The sequence below is a fragment of the Suricata suricatta genome, chromosome 3, assembly GCF_006229205.1.
Source record: "Suricata suricatta isolate VVHF042 chromosome 3, meerkat_22Aug2017_6uvM2_HiC, whole genome shotgun sequence".
Classification (NCBI taxonomy): Eukaryota; Metazoa; Chordata; class Mammalia; order Carnivora; family Herpestidae; genus Suricata; species Suricata suricatta.
In genome coordinates, this window is record NC_043702.1 from 5,965,132 (window position 1) to 5,984,195 (window position 19,064).

Consider the following 19,064-nt stretch of genomic DNA (forward strand, 5'->3'; position numbering starts at 1 on the left):
TACGGATTTGTTCTCAGTTCTTTTTATTAAACTCTCTTTGGAAGATCTTTAAAAGGAAAACTTAAGAACAAAATTAGAAATGACCCTATGTTAGGAGAAATTACCATTAATTAGTACTTTGCTATTTGGATTTAGTTGACATGAGATGCAATAATGAATTACACATGTAGAAAGTGAACTTTTCTAGAATTCATAATCCTTGAGGCATAGGAAAGAAAGCTTTGAAAACAAATTATTAAAGCAACCAACTTCATAAGCCATTTTCTATGTAATCACTGTATATGCCAAGATCAGAGCCTGAGACTGCAGTATTATTTACAAATCATCATGTACATGTTCATTAAGACCAGAACATTTATTAATTAGCTACTGAATTTCTATGTATAGAAGTAATACTTCATTTATTCTTAAATTTGAATGGGCCTTCCTCTACTTCAAGCCTAATTTCTGAGCTTTTTGGGTTTTGTTTTAATTGGCACATTTGGAATGAATGGTTTTTCCAGAATACATTAATATACTTGCCCCCCCATTTACGGCCTGAATAAAACAGGATAATTGAGTTAATTTTTAAAATTTTCCCAGTTTTATTGAGCAATACTTGACAGACATCACCGTGTAAGTTGAAGGTGTGCAGCATGGCAAGTTTTGACTTAGTGTGTTGCAAAATGTTGGCCCCCGCAGGTTTAGGTAACAGCCATCACCTCTGATAGAAAAACTTTAGGTCCTTTAAAAAAATTAGTTTGTCATGTTATTTTAACCTACTTTGAAATAACAGAAGTGAAATAGGTAAAACATTGAGCAGTTAGCTAGGAAATTGACCATAATTTTACTTTTCAATTTCTGTATTAATGAAAAAGATGATCATTCTGCAGCTTTGTTTGTGTCTCTCATCTTTTGCCTGAACCAGAAATTCTACTTACTTTTCAAGCAAATAAGTTTCTCAGATAACTGGTACCCTGCAAGTAGCATTCACATGCAAAGTATCAAAGCAAAAATTTTTTTTCATATCAGGGTAAGTGTTCTTCAGTTGGGTCACTCCTAATTATCGAGCACATTAATCATAGAAAAGATTGATCATAGAAGAAAGAATCCTTTTCATCCCCACTAAACTGCCTCCGGACAAAACCAGCTAGTCTTCATGACGCTAAATTCCTGTGACACAAAGAACTGAAGTGTCAGGAGTGACGGTAGATGTGGCTCTGACCCCGAGGCCCATGACTGGCTAGTTGGAATATAGGACAAATTCAGCAGCTAAAGAGCATGCTCTAACGCGGCATCTAGTAGGTGTAAATAATACACGGATGGTTTTTTCCTGCTAAAGGTATCGCAGTCTCATAGCAGAGTGTGTTTCATTAGCACATTGACCTACCTGATCTTAACCAAAGTACATGAAAATACATTTTGTTTGTTTTCATGTTTAAGAAGCAGAATTTGGTTGGTCATCGTGTGATTGGCATTACATCAATGACAGATAGTTTTCACTCTAAGAAGGAAAAAAATTTTAATTTAAAGGCAATTATTCGAGTCACCTGGGTCACTCAGTTGGTTAAGCGTCCGGCTTCAGCTCAGGTCATGATCTCAGTTTGTGGGTTCGAGCCCCGCGTCGGGCTCTGTGCTGACAGCTAGCTCAGAGCCTGGAGCCTGCTTCCGATTCTGTATCTCTCTCTCTCTGACTGTCCCCTGCTCGTGTTCTCTCTCTCTGTCTCTCAAAAAATAGATGAATAAATAAAAAATAAATAAAGGCAATTCAAATTTATCTTAATTTACCCTTAAATAACAATAACAGTTTTTTTTATTTTAATACTTGAAATTCTTTTGTCTCTTTGGTAATGTATCTTCCCATTATACGTAAACTATCAACATTTGTGCTCTTTTCTCTTACAGAGTGAATTGGATGACGTGGAGTATGTTTATGACCTCTTCTCGGTTATTATCCACCAAGGTGGCTGCTATGGAGGCCACTACCACGTGTATATTAAAGACGTCGATCATCTGGGAAACTGGCACTCTCAGGTAAGCATAGAAATTAGTTTAGCAGTGTCGTTGCACTTTTTCCCTTTCCTAGTCTTATTGTTTTGGAAGATCATCTTTTGCCATTTATTATATATATTTATCCTAGAAAATTTTTAGAAACAAGCAAAGGTAATACAGTTGGAAGTTTAAAATTTTTGTTTCTAAATCATTTCAGACAGAAAAATAACCAGCATAGTACAGACACTTTCTATATACTCTTCACTTGGATTCTTTAGTTGTTTATTTTTATTTTTTAAAGTTCATTCATTATTGAGACAGAAACAGAACATGAATGGGGGATAATCAGAGAGAGAGGGAGACAGAATCTGAAGCAGGCTCCAGGCTCTGAGCTGTCAGCACAGAGCCTGACGCGTGTCTCAAACCCTTGAACCGTGAGATCATGACCTGAGCCGAAGTCGGACCCCTACCCAAGTGAGCCACCCAGGTGCCCCTGGATTCTTTAGTTGTTAACAAGTCACCAAATTTGAGGCGCCCAGCTGGTTCAGCCAGAAGAGCATGGGACTGTTGATCTTAAGATCCCCACATTGGGGGTAGAAATTACGTAAATAAACTTTAAAAAACAACAACAATGGAGCGCCTGGTTGGCGTAGTCAGTTTAACTTCTGACTCCTGGTTTCAGCTCAGGTCATGATCTCACGGTCGTGAGATCGAGCCGTGCGTCGGGCTCTGCACTGACAGTGTGGAACCTGCTTAGAATTCTCTCTCCCTCTCTCTGCCCTTCCTCCACCCCCCACCACCCCAGCTGGCATTTTCTCTCTCCCTCTTTCTTTCAAAAATAAATAAAGCATTTAAAAAACCCACACAATTTGCCAAATTTGTGCAAATACACCCAGCTAACAGTATCTTATGAGTGCAGAACCATCTGAAAGTAAGCTGAAGACATCAGGCCCCTTACCCCTAAATACTTGAGTGTTTATCCCCTGAGAACAAGGGTGTTTCCTTACATAAGCGTCGATCAAAATCAGAAACTGTAACATTGGAATGACACTACTCTCTAATAAAGAGTTTATATTCAGGTTCTACCAGTTGTCTCTTCCAGATGCTTTACAGCACCTCTTCCCCACCCTAGTTCAAGTGCAGGGGCCCGCATTATATTTAGTTAGTGGATCTCTTAAGTCTCCTTGAACCAATAACTGTTCCTCGGCTTTTCTGTGTCTCTCCTGGCACCAACCAAAGATGAGAAAGCTTTTCCTCCTACGTTGTCTTCCAAAAGTCTTAATAGTTTTGCCTTATACATTTAAAACTCCTCAGTCTTGGGGCACCTGGCTGGCTCAGTCAGTTAACCATCCGACTGTGGCTCCAGGTCATGATCTCACAGTTCATGAGTTCAAACCCCCGCATTGGGCTCTGTGCTGACAGCTCAGAGCTGGAACCTGCTTCAGATTCTGTGTTTCCCTCCCTCCCTCTCTCTCTCTCTGTCCCTCCCCCACTCATGCTCTCTCAAAAATAAACATTAAAATAATTTTTTTAAATAAATAAAACTTCTTAGTATTTCTGGAATGGTTTTCTGTGAATGGTGTGTGATTTTTTTCTCCCCATTTGGGTACCCGGTTGCCCATTGCCATTTATTGAATAATCCGTTCTCTCCCCACCAATCCGCAGAGCCAGGTTGGTTCTGTCAGTTGCTTATGTAGGAGTCCATTTGAGCATCTGTTCTGTTCATTGTTCATTTTTCTATTCCGAGGCAAATGCCACATTGTTAATTTTTGCAGTGTTATCAGAGGTTGAGATACAGGCAGGATCCCTGTGTTCCTTCCTGTTCTTCAGGAGTGTTCTTACTGTTTTACTCTGCTGTGAACATTCCTGGAATCAGCTTGTCCGTATTCTTGCACGCGTACACACCTTCTCAGAAGCAGTAGAGTTTTGAATCTAGATATGTGAACCAGATAGATCTTTTCATGTTTTAGAGCTTCTTAAAACACAGTTTTGTGATTTTCTTAAGAAAAGACAGTCTGAGGGAAGACACTAACTGGAAGTCTTAGTTCCAATTAACTGCCGTGGGAAAAGTCCTAAGGTGCCACACAGTAGCCACAGTCTCTCAGCCAGCTCTCTAACGTGTAACTAAAACAGTGAAATGTCAGTGTGAGTGACAGGCCATCGTGGTAGGAGGTAGGAGGCTTCCTGGTGATCAGAGTTGGGCTTGTTCACGAGTAGCTGTGCCGCGTGCAGCAATGTCGCTTCTCTTGGTGCCAGCAGTGTTCTAGATGCACGCTCTCCCTGTTGGCGTTTGCTTTTCAGAGCCCCTGTCTGCATTTCTGATGCTCTGTCAGTTGTACTTGGATATTAGAAAGCATTTGGATATTTAAAAAGTCAAACTGTTCTACCAGGAAGATGTTCTGTAGGGCTGTGGCCATACGTTGTGTTTTTTGGACTATTTGCGGCCAGTATGAAATGCAATTACGTTAGTTTGTTGATTTTTATAACCAACCATCTCGCTAAACCCTCTTACATTGCAGACCTCTTTGGAGGCTCATGTCCCCCTTCCCAGTCCGTTACCTTCCGTTTCATTCTGGGCTGAGAGCGCCGTAGAAGCGTCACCCTCAAATGCTTGTGCCTCGTTTGCCAAGACATCGGGTGTTGGCACATTTCCAGTCTGATGAAGGGAGTTCCTGCGCCCGCATCTGCTCTAATTCAGCCCTCGGCATTTCCACACTGAGTTTGCGCCGACTCTCCCGTGCCACCTCTCTCCACGCTGCTGTTGTAGTGCCCCGCGTCCCATGGCAGAGACCTCTGGTTCTCCCCAGCAGCCATCCCCCTCACTCTTTTCACACAGTTACGTTAGTGCCATCTCCCTCTCTCTGAAAGGTGATGTTGAAGGTTTTTCTTAGTTTCTGACATAAGCTTGTGGACAGATCAGTCAATGTTTCGTGTTGTTCATTTATTTGTTTTCTCTCTGCCTTGCCCACTGTAGTCTTGGCTTCTTTTCTCCCAGTTCTGTCCTCATCTGTGTAACCTTGTTTTCTAGTGTCGCCTTGTCTCTTCAGTCGGAGAGCGCACTCCCACTCTCTGCACTGGTCAGTTTCCACGGCAGAGATTTATTGTCAGTCTTTATTTTCTTGCCATTTCATTGTCAAGTGTGTCGTTGGGGTCCCACAGAGACTCCTGCAGCGGTGAGGTGGCGTGCGTGAGCAGCGATTTCTCTCTCCCGTGTCTTCGTTCTGGATTATGCTTCCTTGGACATCTGTGCGCTTTTGTGTCCATTTCCTCAGAGTTAACTTGCTCTTTTCTAGCATCATTGGGCTCTCCTCCTTGTTCTGTCATGTGACTCAAGAAGATAGACCAGCATTCTGTCATCTCCTTTACTCTCTGCTCTGCCTCTCTCTTCTGGACACTTTGTTACATTAGCACGGTCTTTCTCGGGCCTTAAAGAACAATCAGAATGCTTTCCGTTTGTGCTTAGTATATTTTCTTATTCAGGCCTTCTGTGAAGCATCCCATTTGTTAAATTTTTTCCTTTCTTCTTTCAGAATCACTAGTTTGTCATCCAGAGCTTTGTGGTGTTCAAATAATGATTAATGCTTTAAGAATTTCAGCGTCCATACATATACCTGCAGGACACTGCTTATCTTTTCATTGCCATTGTGCTGAGAGACTTCTTGGGCCTAGAGATGTAGGTTCCAGACATTCTAATCATAGCCAGGTATTGTTCTTTCTGCTGATAGTTTGGTAACTTCTTCTTCCCTTCAAGGAGCTGTTCGCTGAATTCATAGAGTTCCTTAGTAGGTACTGTCTGCAAAAGAATAACTTCCATGACCAGTCGGACCTAATTGTCTCCAGTTTAAAGGCAGCATTTCAGGGGCGCCTGGCTGGCTTTGTCGGTAGAGCACGTGACTCTTGATCTCCGGGTTGTAAGTTCGAGCCCCACGTTGGGAGTAGAGCTTTCTTTAAAAAATAATCATATATTATTGTATGTTATGTGATATAGTGTAATAAAGGCAACATTTCAGTCTCCTTAGTGTATCTAGAAGATCCCTTTTCTTCTAGTATGGAGGCCATTAACTGTTCAAAATGTGACTCTAGTCTGGTTGTAAAAAGGAGCCTGATCTTTGCTTTCTGCTTCCTTTTTTTTTTTTTAATGTTTGTTTATTTTGAGAGAGACGGAGAAGGGGAAAGTTAAAGACAGAGAATCCAAAGCAGGCTCCATACTGGCAGTGCTGAGCCCAACATAGGGCTCAAACCCACAAACCATGAGATCATGACCTGAGCCAAGATCAAGAGTAGAATGCTTAACTGACTGAGCCACCCAGGTGCCCCTGCTTTTTGCTTCTTGAGAGACCTTTTGCCTCATTGACGGTTATTGACATCACTTTGAACATTATCTTGCACATTTGAAGAAATGGGTCAGGGAAGGTTTTGCAACAACCCTCAATAGGCAGCCCAGGACTAGTTCCTACTGCCCAGGCAAGGCCAAGGTTGGACACTGGCAGAGTGGAGGAGGAGTGGGCCTAGGCTGCTGGTTACCTGCACCAGCGAGTCCCACAGTGAGCAGTGCTGGCCTGCCTTTCCCCCTCTACCATTTTTAAATCTCTCATTCCTTACTCATGTCTCTAAACGTATTATTTTATTATTCTGATGATTGTAGTAGCTGAAGACTGTAGGTTAGCTTGGAATCTACTGTTTTTACTTCCTTGGGATTTTGTTATTTCAGACTGTAGCCTCGGTTGGTTGGTGGTTTTTTTAAGAACCCGATTTATTGGAGTAATTCAAGGGCTAGGTTGAAAGTACCTTCTTCTGAGAAAGATAAGTATTTGTCTCTACCACATGCCTGTGGTCCCTTCCATCCCTTAACTTGACCTCGTGGTTTTAGAGCCATTCCATGTGGGCCACAAACCCAAGTGGGGACTTGTGATTATAAATTTAAAGGAGATGTTTTTCTACCTTCATCTAGGATCAAAGAAAGCAAGTTCGTCATTGTCTTTTATTGTGGGGTGGATTTTTCTAGGTCAATGTTTATTCTGAGAGGGTGATTTTTTTTCAAGTTTCTAGCATTTTGCTGAAGTCTGTCTATGTGGTATAATTAAGAAATATATATTTATATTCAGTCTTTGTCCCAGGTTCCTGGAATAGAGCTTGACATTTCCTGAGTGACAGGCTTGTCTTTTGTTGTTCATAATGAACCGCTTTCAGCTGTACCCGAGTTCATGCTAATGGGGTGACTCTTGGTGGGACCTAGATACGTCCAAAGTGAGGGCTGGTCACCCCCAGGACCAACCACATCCTTAGAGGGTTGGTGTTTTTAGCCCCGGCCCTGACCTGGGGAGGGTGGAGGGTTGGTGATGGGGTTCAGTCCATCAGTCGTGCCTGCATACTGAAACTTTGATAAAAACTCGGAAACAAGGAGACTAAGGGAGCTTGTGGGCTGTGAGCACATCCACGTGCAGGGAGGGTGGCCACCCCAACTCGGCGGGGACAGGACCTCCTTCCTGCTCTTCTCGGGACCCTTCCTGACCTCATGCCGTACACGTGGTGTATAGGTTCCTCAGCGCTGTGAGCTGTCCCAGGAAATTCTCAAACCTGAAGCGGGGGTTGCAGGAACCCTAGAATTTTTAATTGGCCAGGCAAAAGCATAGGTGGCCTGGGACCCCATTTGTGGCTGTCGTCTGAAGTGGGAACAGTCCTATGGGAAGGAGTAAAGTTAGTATCAGCACTGAACTGAATTGTAGGACAGCCAGATGGTGTCAGAGAACTGGAAACTGGTTGTTTGGACAACAGTCATTCGACTCCATACTTTGGGAGGCCCTTAGGCTTTGCCTCCCAAACCCTGTCCTGTGTGAGCATCGGAGTGGAGGCTGTGTCCGCCAGCTTGGACGGCCTGAGGCCTCAGTTCTGGATTTCCTCCCTGGATTCCCATTTCACTTGTCCTCCGAGGGTTTCCCTGATACCCTCTTGCTAGTTCAGGGTGTATTTTAAAAAGATACCTTTGTTTTGTTGTGTTGTGTTTACTTTATCCATTATTTTTAGTACTTGTTTGGTAAGGATGATTGTACTTAGTCTGCCATATTTTTACTGTTTCTGTATTTTGTCCTTTTGTTAATTGTTTAGGTCTGTTTGTATTTAGGGCTTTAAGTCAAACTACTTTTGCAAGGTGGCTGTATAAAAAAAAATCAGTTAATAAAAAACCTTATTTTGATATGTTCCCAAATAATTTCACAGAATGAGGTGAAAACTTGGAGATCAGGAAATAGGGGGGAGCATTGAGCTGAGGTTCCCAGTGATTCACAACCTGTCAAAATGTGTAGGGAGCAGCTGAGGTAGCTTATGGGGAAAATGTCAGAACCTACCATGTGTTGTGCTGGCACCTTGTCTCATGATTCCATTTGCAGATAATGCTCAACAGATTAAATAGCTTGTCCAGGATTATTTAACCAGAACTGGAATTCAAAGCCAGGTCTGCTGAATTCCAGAGTGTGTATAAATTATTAAGATGTTCCCATCACTTCCCCATCTTGAAACTCACACGACACAAACATTTCTTTTTTATTAATACCTTTTAAGGGACTAATGATAGAAACCTTTTTATTGTTTTCCTTTCTAGGAGGAAAAAAGTAAACCAGATGTCCAGAACGAAGAAGAGATTGACGATGATCCATTGATAGTTCTAAAAGCAATCTTACTCCAGGTAGAGAGAGAGAGAGTTTATGTTTTTGTGTGTATTACAGACATGCACGTGAATGCATGAGATCTCACTGACAGAACTTGTACTGTTGATCATCTTCCTTCGGGACAGTCTCTGGGTCTGTTTTTACAGGTTTTTTTATTGGAGACTTTCTGGTTTAAAAAAAAAAATCATATTTGTGGTAGAAAATTTGAGAGAAAAAAAACTAGGAACTATATGAAGATAATAAAAAGTATAAATCAAATACCCAGTCATTGTTAGTACTTTGATATGTATTTTTTGCATTCTGGTTTTTCTCTGTGTTTATATACTGGGATAGGGTTATGGGCTATTTTTTTTTGGTATTACTGTCCTTTTAAATGGAGTTGGGATTTACTTTACATATTGCTTTGGAATTTGCTATTTTTCCACATTATCCTTTCTCACGACTGTAATACCTGAAGTGATGTCTCCTTTTTCATTCCTAATATTGACATACTGCTAATACCTCAAGTATATGACTTTTAACATTTGGCTAGTGCTGTGTCATGAAGGTGGTAGGTCTCCTTTTACGTATTTATTCATTCCTGTCAACAGTTTTTCTGAATTCTTGACTACGGACCTAGCCTGAGTGCTTTAACATTGGTCTGTGGCCACCGCATTAGTCTGCTAGGGCCGCCATAACAGAGTGTCCCAGACAGGGGCTTCAACAACAGACGTTTATTCCCTCACAGATCTGGAGGCTGGACGTCCAAGATCAAGGTGCCGGCAGGTTTGTTTTCTCCTGCGGCCTCTCTCCTGCGCTTGCAGGTGGCTGCCTTCTTGCTGGGTCTTCACATGGCCTTTCCTCTGTGGATGTGCATCCCCGGTGCCTCTGTGTGTCCATATTTCTTCCTCTTATAAGGACACCAGTCAGACTGGACTAGGACGCGCCCTAATGACCTCATTTTAACTTAATCGCTTCTTTAAAGGTCCTGTCCAATTTGAAATCTTGAGGGTTCAGCAGTCAACGTGTGAATGCAGGGTAGGAGGGTACATTTCAGCCCCAAACAGTCACTTCTTATTCCCTTTTAGATCTGGTTTATATTTGGAAACATCCAGAAAAGGTATTAATAATCCTTTTTTGCACTTAAATATTTCTTATAAAAAAATCCCAAAATATCAGAAATTTATCAAACCCAAGAATATTCTTTGGATGTTGGCTCTTTAAGCATTTAAACTTTGGCACAGGAAAGCACAATTCAAGTTTTCTAAACTGAGGCTTAAAATTTTTTTAATTTTGAAGCAATTATGGTTAATCCACTTCCATGTTCAGCTGTCATAGGCACATTTAATTAGATATAATCCTGTTGGCCCCTTTGAACTCATAAATGTTACAATTACATCTCATCAAATTTTCTTAAATGATTTTGTGTTTCTTTCACAAGGAGGAGAATAATCTAATTCCTGTTGATCAGCTGGGCCAGAAACTCTTGAAAAAGAGAGGAATATCTTGGAACAAGAAGTACAGGAAACGGTATGGACCACTGCGAAAGGTAATACATGACATCCGTACAGGCAGGCGGTCCTATCCCTGGAAATTTATTATGCCCCCTTTGCAAAGGAAATTTAAATTAGGTGAAAATGAAATCAGCTTTTTTATTTAATGGTTAAAATTCAGTTATTTATTAAGTATAAGTTATTACTTATCACAGAATCAAGAAGTAAGCAGCAAAAGAAGAGCTTTTAATAGGGCAGCAGCATCAGTGCCCTCCTTAATGCCCGTCACCCATTTAGCCCATCGCCCACCCAACACCCCTCCAGCAACCCTCAGTTTCTTCTCTGTAGGTAAGATTCCCATGGTTTGCCTCCTCTGTTTTATCTAATTTTATTTTTCCTTCCTTTTCCCTATGTTCATCTGTTTTGTTTTCTTAAATTCCACAGATGAGTGAAATATCGTATTTGTCTTTCTCTGACTGATTTCACTTAGCATAATACTCTAGTTCCATCCACGTTGTTGCAAATGACAAGACTTCATTCTTTTTGATGGCTCAGTAATACTCCATTGTGTGTGTGCATGTGTGTATGTGTGTATATACCACATCTTTCTTATCCATTCATCAGTCAATGGATTTTTGGGCTCTCTCTGTAGTTTGGCTTTTGTTGATAGTACTGCTATAAACACTGGGGTCCACGTGCCCCTTTGAATCAGTGGGTTTTTTTTTTTTATCCTTTGGATAAATACCTAGTAATGCAATTGCTGGATCATAGGGTAGCTCTATTTTTAACTTTTTGAGGAACCTCTGTATTGTTTTCCAGAGCGGCTGCACCAGTTTGCATTCCCACCAGCAGTGTAAGAGGGGTCCCCCTTCTCCACATCCTCGCCAGTATCTGTCATTTCCTGAGTTGTTAATGTTAGCTGTTCTGACAGGTGTGAGGTGGTGTCTCATTGTGGTTTTGATTTGTGTTTCCCTGATGATAAATGATGTTGAGCATTTTTCATGTGTCTGTTAGCCATTTACGTCTTTGGAGAAATGTCTATTCATGTCTTCTGCCCGTTAACTGAATTATTATGTGTTGAGTTTGGTAAACTCTTTGTAGATTTTGGATATTAACCCTTTATCAGATATGTCATTTGCAAATATCTTCTCCCATTTTGTAGATTGCCTTTTAGTTTTGCTGGTCATTTCCTTCACAGTGCTTTTTATCTTGATGAAGTCACGATAGCTCATTTTTGCTTTTCTTTCCCTTGCCTCTGGAGATGTGACTAGTTAGAAGTTGCCACAGCCGAGGTCAAAGAGGTTGCTGCCTGTGTTCTCCTCTAGGAGTTTGATGGTTTCCTGTCTCACATTTAGGTCTTTCATCCATTTTGAGTTTATTTTTGTGTATTGTGTAAGAAGGTGGTCCAGTTTCTTCATTTTTCTCCATGTCGCTGTCCAGTTTTCCTGACAGTATTTGTTGAAGAGACTTTTTTCCATTAGCTATTCTTTCCCACCTTGTCAAAGATTAGCTGACAGCACAGTTGTGGGTCCATTTCTGGGTTCTCTTTTCTCTTCCATTGATCTGTGTGTCTGTTTTTGTGCCCGTGCCATTCTGTCTTGATGATTACATCTTTGTAATACAGTTTGAAGTCCAGAATTGTGATGCCTCCAGCTTCGGTTTTCTTTTTCAACATTACTTTGGTTATTCAGGATCTTTTGTGGTTCCATCCAAACGTTAGGATTGTTTGTTCTAGCTCTGAGAAGAACGCTGGCGCTGTTTTGACGGGGACTGCGCTGACTGTGTAGATTGCTTTGGGTAGTAGCAACATTTCAACAATATTTGTTCTTCCAGTCTGAGCATGGAATGTTTTTACATTTCTTTGTGTCCTCGGTTTCTTTCACCTGTGTCGTAAAGTTTTCAAGAGTACCTATCTTTTACCTCTTTGGTTAGGTTTATTCCTAGGTATCTTAGAGTTTATGGTGCAGTTGCAAATGGGATCGATTCCTTGATCCTCCTTCTGCCACTTCATTATTGGTGTATAGAAATGTAACAAATTTTATCCATTGATTTTATATCCTGCAACCTTGCTGAATTAATATGTCAGTTCTAGCAATGTTTTGGTGAAGTCCTTGGGGTTTTCCACATATAGTATCATGTCATCTGCAAAGAGTGAAAGTTTGACTTCTCCCTTGACAATTTGGGTACCTTTTATTTCTTTTTGTTGTCTGATTGCTGAGGCTAGGACTTCCAGTGCTATACTGAGCAACAGTGGTGAGAGTGGACAGCGTGCTGTGTTCTTGTACTTAGGGAAAAAGCTCTCCGTTTTTCCCTATTGAGGATGACGCTAGCTATGGGTCTGTTGTATCTGGTTTTTATGATGTTGAGGTATGTTCCCTCTACCCCAAGTTTCTTGAGGGTTTTTATCAAGAATGGATACTATATTTTGTCAGATGCTTTTTCTGTGATAATTGAGAGGGTGATATGGTCCTTATCCTTTTATTCATGTGTGTATCATGTTGATTGATTTGCAGATACTGAACCACCCCTGCAGCCCAGGAATAGGTTCACTTGATAGTGGTGGATAATCCTTTTCATATACTGTTCAATTTGTTAGTATCTTGAGAATTTTTGCATCCATGTTCATCAGGGCATGGGTCTGTAATTCCCCTTTTTGGTGGGGTGTTTGTCTGGTTTTGGAGTCAAGGTCATGCTAGCCTTACAGAATGAATTTGGAAGTTTTTCCTTCCATTTCTGTTTTTTGGAACAGTTTCATAGTAATAGGTATTAGTTCTTTAAATGTTTGGTAGAATTTCCCTGAGAAGGCATCTGGCCCTGGACTCTTGTTTTTTTGGGAGATTTTTGATTTCTGATTCAATTTCTTTACTAATTATGAGTCTGTTTAAATTTTCTGTTTCTTCCTGTTTCAGTTTTGGTAGTTTATATGTTTCTAGGAATGTATCCATTTCTTCTAGGTTGCCCAATTTGTTGGCATATAATTGCTCATAATATTCTCATAATTGTTTGTGTTTCTGTGGTGTTGGTTGTGTTCTCTTTCATTCTTGATTTATTAATTTGGGTCCTCTTTTATTTTTGATAAATCTGGCTAGGGGGGTTATCAATTTTGTTAATTCTTTCAAAGAACCAGCCCCTAGTTTCATTGAACAACTGTTCTGCTGGTTTTTTGGTTTCTGTATCATTTATATCTCTGCTCTCATCTTTATTTTGCTGTTCTTTTCCCAGCTTTTTCAGGTGTAAGGTGAGGTAGTGTACTGGAGACTTTTGCTTCTTGAGGAAGGCCTGTATTACAATATATATGCCCTCTTCTGACCACCGTTGCTGCATCCCAAAGCTTTTGGACTGTTGTGTTTTCATTTCCATTTGCTTCCATTTATTTTTTAATTTCTTAATTTCCTGGTTAACCCATTCATTCTTTAGTAGGATGTTCCATGTATTCATGGTCTTCCCAAATTTTTTCTTATGGTTGACCTCAAGTTTCATAGTGTTGTGGTCTCAAAATATGCATGGGTAATGATCTCAGTCTTTCTGTGCTGGTCCAGGGATGATTTGTGACCCAGTATGTGAACTATTCTGGGGAATGTTCCAGGTGCACTCAACAAGAATGTGTATTCTGCTGCTTTAGGATAAAATGCCCTGATTATATCTGTTAAGTCCATCTGGTCCAGCGTGTCATTCAAAGCCACTGTTTCCCTGTTGATCTTCTGCGTAGATGATCTGTCCATTACTGTAATGGGGCGTTAAAATCTCCTACTTTATTGTGTTATTATCAATGAGCTTTTTTAAGTTTGTTATTGATTGATTTATACATTTGGCTGCTTACAAGATAGGGGCATAAATATTTACAATTGTTAGATCTTCTTGTTGGATAGACTCTTTTATTATAATCTAGTGCCCTTCTTCATCTCTCCCTACAGGCTTTTTTTTTTTAATTTCTTTTTTTAATGTTTTATTTATTTGGGGTACAGAGAGAGATAGAGCATGAGAGGGGGAGGGGCAGAGAGAGGGAGACACAGAATCTGAAGCATGCTCCAGGCTCTGAGCTTGCTGTCTGCACAGAGCCTGACACGGGGCTCGAACCCACAAACGTGAGATCTGACCTGAGCTGAAGCCGGCCGCTCAACCGACTGAGCCACCCAGGCGCCCCTACAGGCTTTGATTTAAAGTCTAGTTTCTCTAAGTATGGCTACTCTAGCTTTTCCTTTTGATGTCCATTAGCATGATAAATGGTTCTCACTTTCCATCTGAAGGTGTCTGTGGGTCTAAAATGAGTCTCTTATAACCAGCATATCAATGGATCTTGTTTTTGTATCCATTATGATACCCTGTGTCTTTTGATTGGAGCATTTAGTCCATTTACATTCAGAATAATTATTAATGGATATGAATTTAGTGTCTCTGATTCTATAGATTGTTTCTGTTCTCTTCTAGTCTTTGTTGCTTTTGGTCTCTTTCCCATTCTGAGGATCCCCTTTAATAATTCTTGCAGAGCTGGGTTAGTGTTCACAAACTCCTTTAGTGTTTGCTTATCTTGGAAGCTCTTTCTCTCTCCTCTTATTCTGAATGACAACTTTGCTGGATAAAGGATTCTTGACTGCATACTTTTCCCATTTAGCACATTGAATATTTCCTGCCACTCCCTTCCAGCCTGTCAGATTTCTATGGACAGGTCTGCCAACCTTATGTGTCTACCCTTATAGGTTAAGGACTTTGTGTCCCTAACTGCTTTCGGAACCTCTCTTTATCTTTGTGTTTTGCAAGTTTCACCATGCTATGTCTTGGCATTGACCTGTTTTTGCTGATTTTGGTGGGAGTTCTCTGTGTCTCTTGGACTTGAATGCTTCTTTCCGTCCCCAGATTAGGGAAGTTCTCAGCAATAATTTGTTCAAATAAACCTTCTGTCCCTTTTTCCTGCTCTTCTTCTGGAACTTTTATGCTATGGATATTATTGCACTTAATGGATCACTGAATTCCGTAAGTTTATATTTGTGATCTAGTAGTTTTATTTTCCACTTCTTTTCAGCCTCATTATTTCCATAATTTTTTCTTCTATGTCACCTACTCATTCCCCTGCTTCTTCTATCCTCAGTGTGATTACATCTAGTCAGTTTTGTATCTCAGTTAGCATTTTTATTTTGGCCTAATTTTTAGGTCTTTTATCTCTACAGCAGTGGTTTCTCTGGTGTCTTCTATGCTTTTTTTCAAGCCCAGCTGGTATTCTTATGACTGTTGTTCTAAATTCTTGTTCAGGGTGGGGAAAAATAAATACATTCTTGTTCAGATATATTGCTTATATCTTTTTTGAGCAAATCCCTGGCTGTGGTTTCTTCTTGATTCTCCTTTTGGGGAGAATTCATCCATCTTGTCATTTTGTGTGTTTCTGTCTTTTGTATGTTATGAAAGCTTATGTGTCCTGCTCCTGAGAGCAATGCTATGCATTATTTTGGAAAATTAGGTCTTTAAAAGAATTTGTTCTTTTATCTGTGATGTCAGATTTATTAGCATAAAATTATTCACAATGGCTTGTATTTTTTGTAGTGTCTGTAGAATCTGAAGTTGTTTCCTTTTTTTCATTCCTAATATTAGTAATTTGTATGTTCTCACTTCTTTCCATCCACCTTGCTTGGGGTTTATCAAGTTTATTAAACTTTTTCAAGAACTTTTGCCTCTTGATTTTCTCTGTTGCTCATCTCTTTTCTATCTCATTGATTTCTGCTCTTGTTTTTAATTATTTTCTTCATTTTTTCTGGATTTAATTTGATTGACTTTTTCCTAGTTTTCTGGGTTGGTATCTCAGTTGCTTTTAACCTTCCTTTTTTTAAATGTTTTTTTAAAAAATTATTATTTATTTATTTTGAGAGAGAGCCAGAACATGAGCAGGAGAGGGGCAGAGAGAGAGAGGGAGAGAGAATCCCAAGCAGGCTCTGCACTACCACCATAGAGGGCGACTCGGGGCTCAAACCCACAAACCCATGAGATTATGACCTGAGCCGAAATCAAGAATTGGACACTCAACCAGCTGAGCCACCCAGATGCCCTTAAACCTTCCTTTTAATAGATGCTTTGAAAGCTGTAAATTTCCTTCTCGGCACTAATTTAGCTGCATCCAAATCTGGCATGTTTTCATTAGCATTCTGTTCAAATTATTTTGTAATTTCCCTTGTGACTTTTTTTTTTTTTTTTTTGGAAATGTGTTGCTTAATTTCCAAATATGTGGGGATTTCTTTTTATCTTTTTGTTATAGCCATAAATTGATTTCTGGTTAATTCTGTTGTACATTCCATTCAAATCCTGATTTTAATTCTTTTGAATTTATTGAGATTTGTTTCACACTTCAGAATATGGTCTATGTTGCTGAATATTCAGAATTTACCAGAAAAGTCGTTTTCTGCAGTTGTTAGGTATATTGTTTTGTAATCATCAATCAACTATGTCATATTGGTTAAGAACGTTCTATTTTCTGCTCTGCCCTTACTAATTTTTCTGTCTTTTGGTTGTGTCAGTTCCTAGAGAGTGGTTTAAGTCTCCAGCTACAATTGTGGATTTGTCCCTTTCCTCTTTTACTTTGGACAACTTTACTTCACGTACCCTGAAGTTACGCCGTTAGGTGCATACACATTTTGGATTTTCGTGGCCTCCTGACATACAGCGCCCTTCCTTTACCTCCGCTAATATTCCTTGCCTTGAAATTTACCTTGTCATTATTGACATAACCTTGCAAGCTTTTTTGTACAAATGTGTCTCTTGCAAACCATATGAAGTTGGTTCTCTTTTATTTGGGAAAATTGTGATTTTTAAGTGATCTGTTCTTTTATTGAAAGCATAATTTGTTAGCATAAAGTTGATTGAAATCTTACCATGTTATCTTCTTTCTGTCCATAGGATCAGGCATTATGTTCCCTGTTTCATTTCTGATCTTGATAATTGGGCTGTTTTGGCTTTCACTTTCATCAGTCTTGCTAGGGGTTCATCACATCTGTTAAACTCTTTCAGAAAAAGGCAACTTTGTATGTGTTCATTCTTCTCTGCTGTTTGTCTGTTTTCTATCAGATAATAGTTTAATAGTTTCTTTTAACTAGAATGTTTAGTCCGTTTGGTCTTAATGCAGCAATTAATATGGTTGAGTTTGAATTTACCATCTAGGTGTTTGGTTTTTATTTGCCACCTGTTTCTTGCTCCTTCATTCTTTCTTGCCTTTTAGATTAATCAGGTGATTTTTAGGGCTTCATCTTTATCTCCTCTGTTGGCTAGTAGCTGTATTTCTGCAGTTTTTTATTCTAGGGATTATATTATATGTAAGTTCATATTACGAGTTACAGATTAATGGTACACCACTTCATGAGCAGTGTAAGATGCTCCCAGTGGTGCAATTGCATTTCTGCTGTTGCCTTGTATTTACCGTTACACGTAAACTCCACTCTGCATTATTTATTTTTATTATTATTAATTTTTGCTTTAAACACTTAGGCAACTTTTTTTTGATGTTTTTAATGTCTGTTTTTTTTGAGAGACAGCACGAATGGGGGAGGGGCAGAAAGAGAGGGAGACACAGAATCTGAAGCAGGCTGCAGGCTCCAAGCTGTCAGCACAGAGCCCGATATGGGGCTTGAACTCACGGACTGTGAGATGGTGACCAGAGCTGAAGTCAGAGGCCTAACTGACTGAGCCACCCAGGCTCCCCAGGCAACTTTTTAAAAAATAAGTGAAGAAATGGTGTCGTATTGCTTATCCATTCTGGTGTTCATTGGTTCTTACACATTCAGCCTTGTGTCTGGTATCACTTACCTGGAATGTAATAGAACTTCAAGTCTTTTGAGACCATCCCTCTTGGAGTCTTGGTGAAAATATTCTCAGCTGATTTCATTGAAATTTTTTTTTGCCTTCAGTTTTTTTAAAGGATATTTTTGCTGGATATGGAATTCTGGTTTATAGTTGTTGTAGTTGTTTTTTTTCTGTTCAGTACCTTAACGATGACACTCCATTATGTTTTGGGCTTCCATTATTTTGGCTCTGTGACTTGAACATAATGTGTCCTTTTCTCTGCCTGCTACTAAGATTTTTTGTTTTTCTTTGTTTTTTAGCAACTTTTGGGTAGGTTTTTTGGCTTGTTATTTTTAAATTTTATTTTGAGAGAAACAAAGACACTGTGAGTTGGGGAGGGAGAGAGAGAGAGAGAGGAGGGAGAGAGAGAATCCCAAGCAGGCTCTGCACTGTCAATGCAGCGCTCCGTGCCTTGAAGCTATGAAACTGTGAGATCGTGACCTAAGCTGAACCCAGGAGTTGGACGCTTACTGGCTGAGCCATCCAGGTGCCCCATAGTTTTAGCAGTTTAATAATAATGTGTCTCAGTATGGTTCATTTCTTAGCAAATGCTTTGTATTTCCGAAGTTTTTGTATCTGTAACTCAAAGTCTTTTTTTAGGTGTGGTCACTGTATTTTTAGTTTATTGTCTGCGCCATTATCTCTCCTCTTTCTAAGACTATGGTTACATATACGTTAGAACATTCTAGATTTCCTCACAGGTGTTACATAAGTGGGGGGGGTCTCTTTTTCTAAACATTTTTACCTCTCCTTCAAGTTGGATACTTTACATTTCTCCACCTTCAAGGTCGTTGGTTCTTCTGCTATATCTAGTCTTCTGTTAAGTCCAGCTCGTGAACTTTTTGTTTAGATACTGTATTTTTCAGCTTTAGAATTTCCACTTAGCTCTAATGGAGTATGTCCATATCTCTGCTGAAACTCCCTATCTGGACCCACTCTGTTCATCCTTTCTTATAAATTAAATATACTTTTTGAAGGTCTAATTGGCTTTATTAAGCCATATAAATTATTTTTTATAACTGCTCAGTTTCATAAGAGCTGGGTCATTTCTAGGTCTATTTCTATTAACTTTTTTTTCTTTTGTGAATTGACTGTATCAATACTCTTGATTATGAAAAACACTGGCCTGTTTGCATGT

At 39.8% G+C, this 19,064-nt stretch overlaps 1 protein-coding gene across 8 annotated transcripts in view; it reads left to right on the top strand.

The window, feature by feature from the left end:
* Nucleotides 1-19,064, top strand: part of USP40 (ubiquitin specific peptidase 40) — an 80,966-nt gene that overhangs the window by 13,232 nt on the left and 48,670 nt on the right. For all 8 annotated transcript variants that reach the window (XM_029933565.1, XM_029933567.1, XM_029933569.1 and 5 more), the window contains 3 exons: nt 1,885-2,013; nt 8,570-8,653; nt 10,057-10,164. In XM_029933565.1, coding sequence (XP_029789425.1) covers nt 1,885-2,013; nt 8,570-8,653; nt 10,057-10,164 — 321 coding nt within the window. The remainder of the gene's footprint in view (nt 1-1,884; nt 2,014-8,569; nt 8,654-10,056; nt 10,165-19,064) is intronic.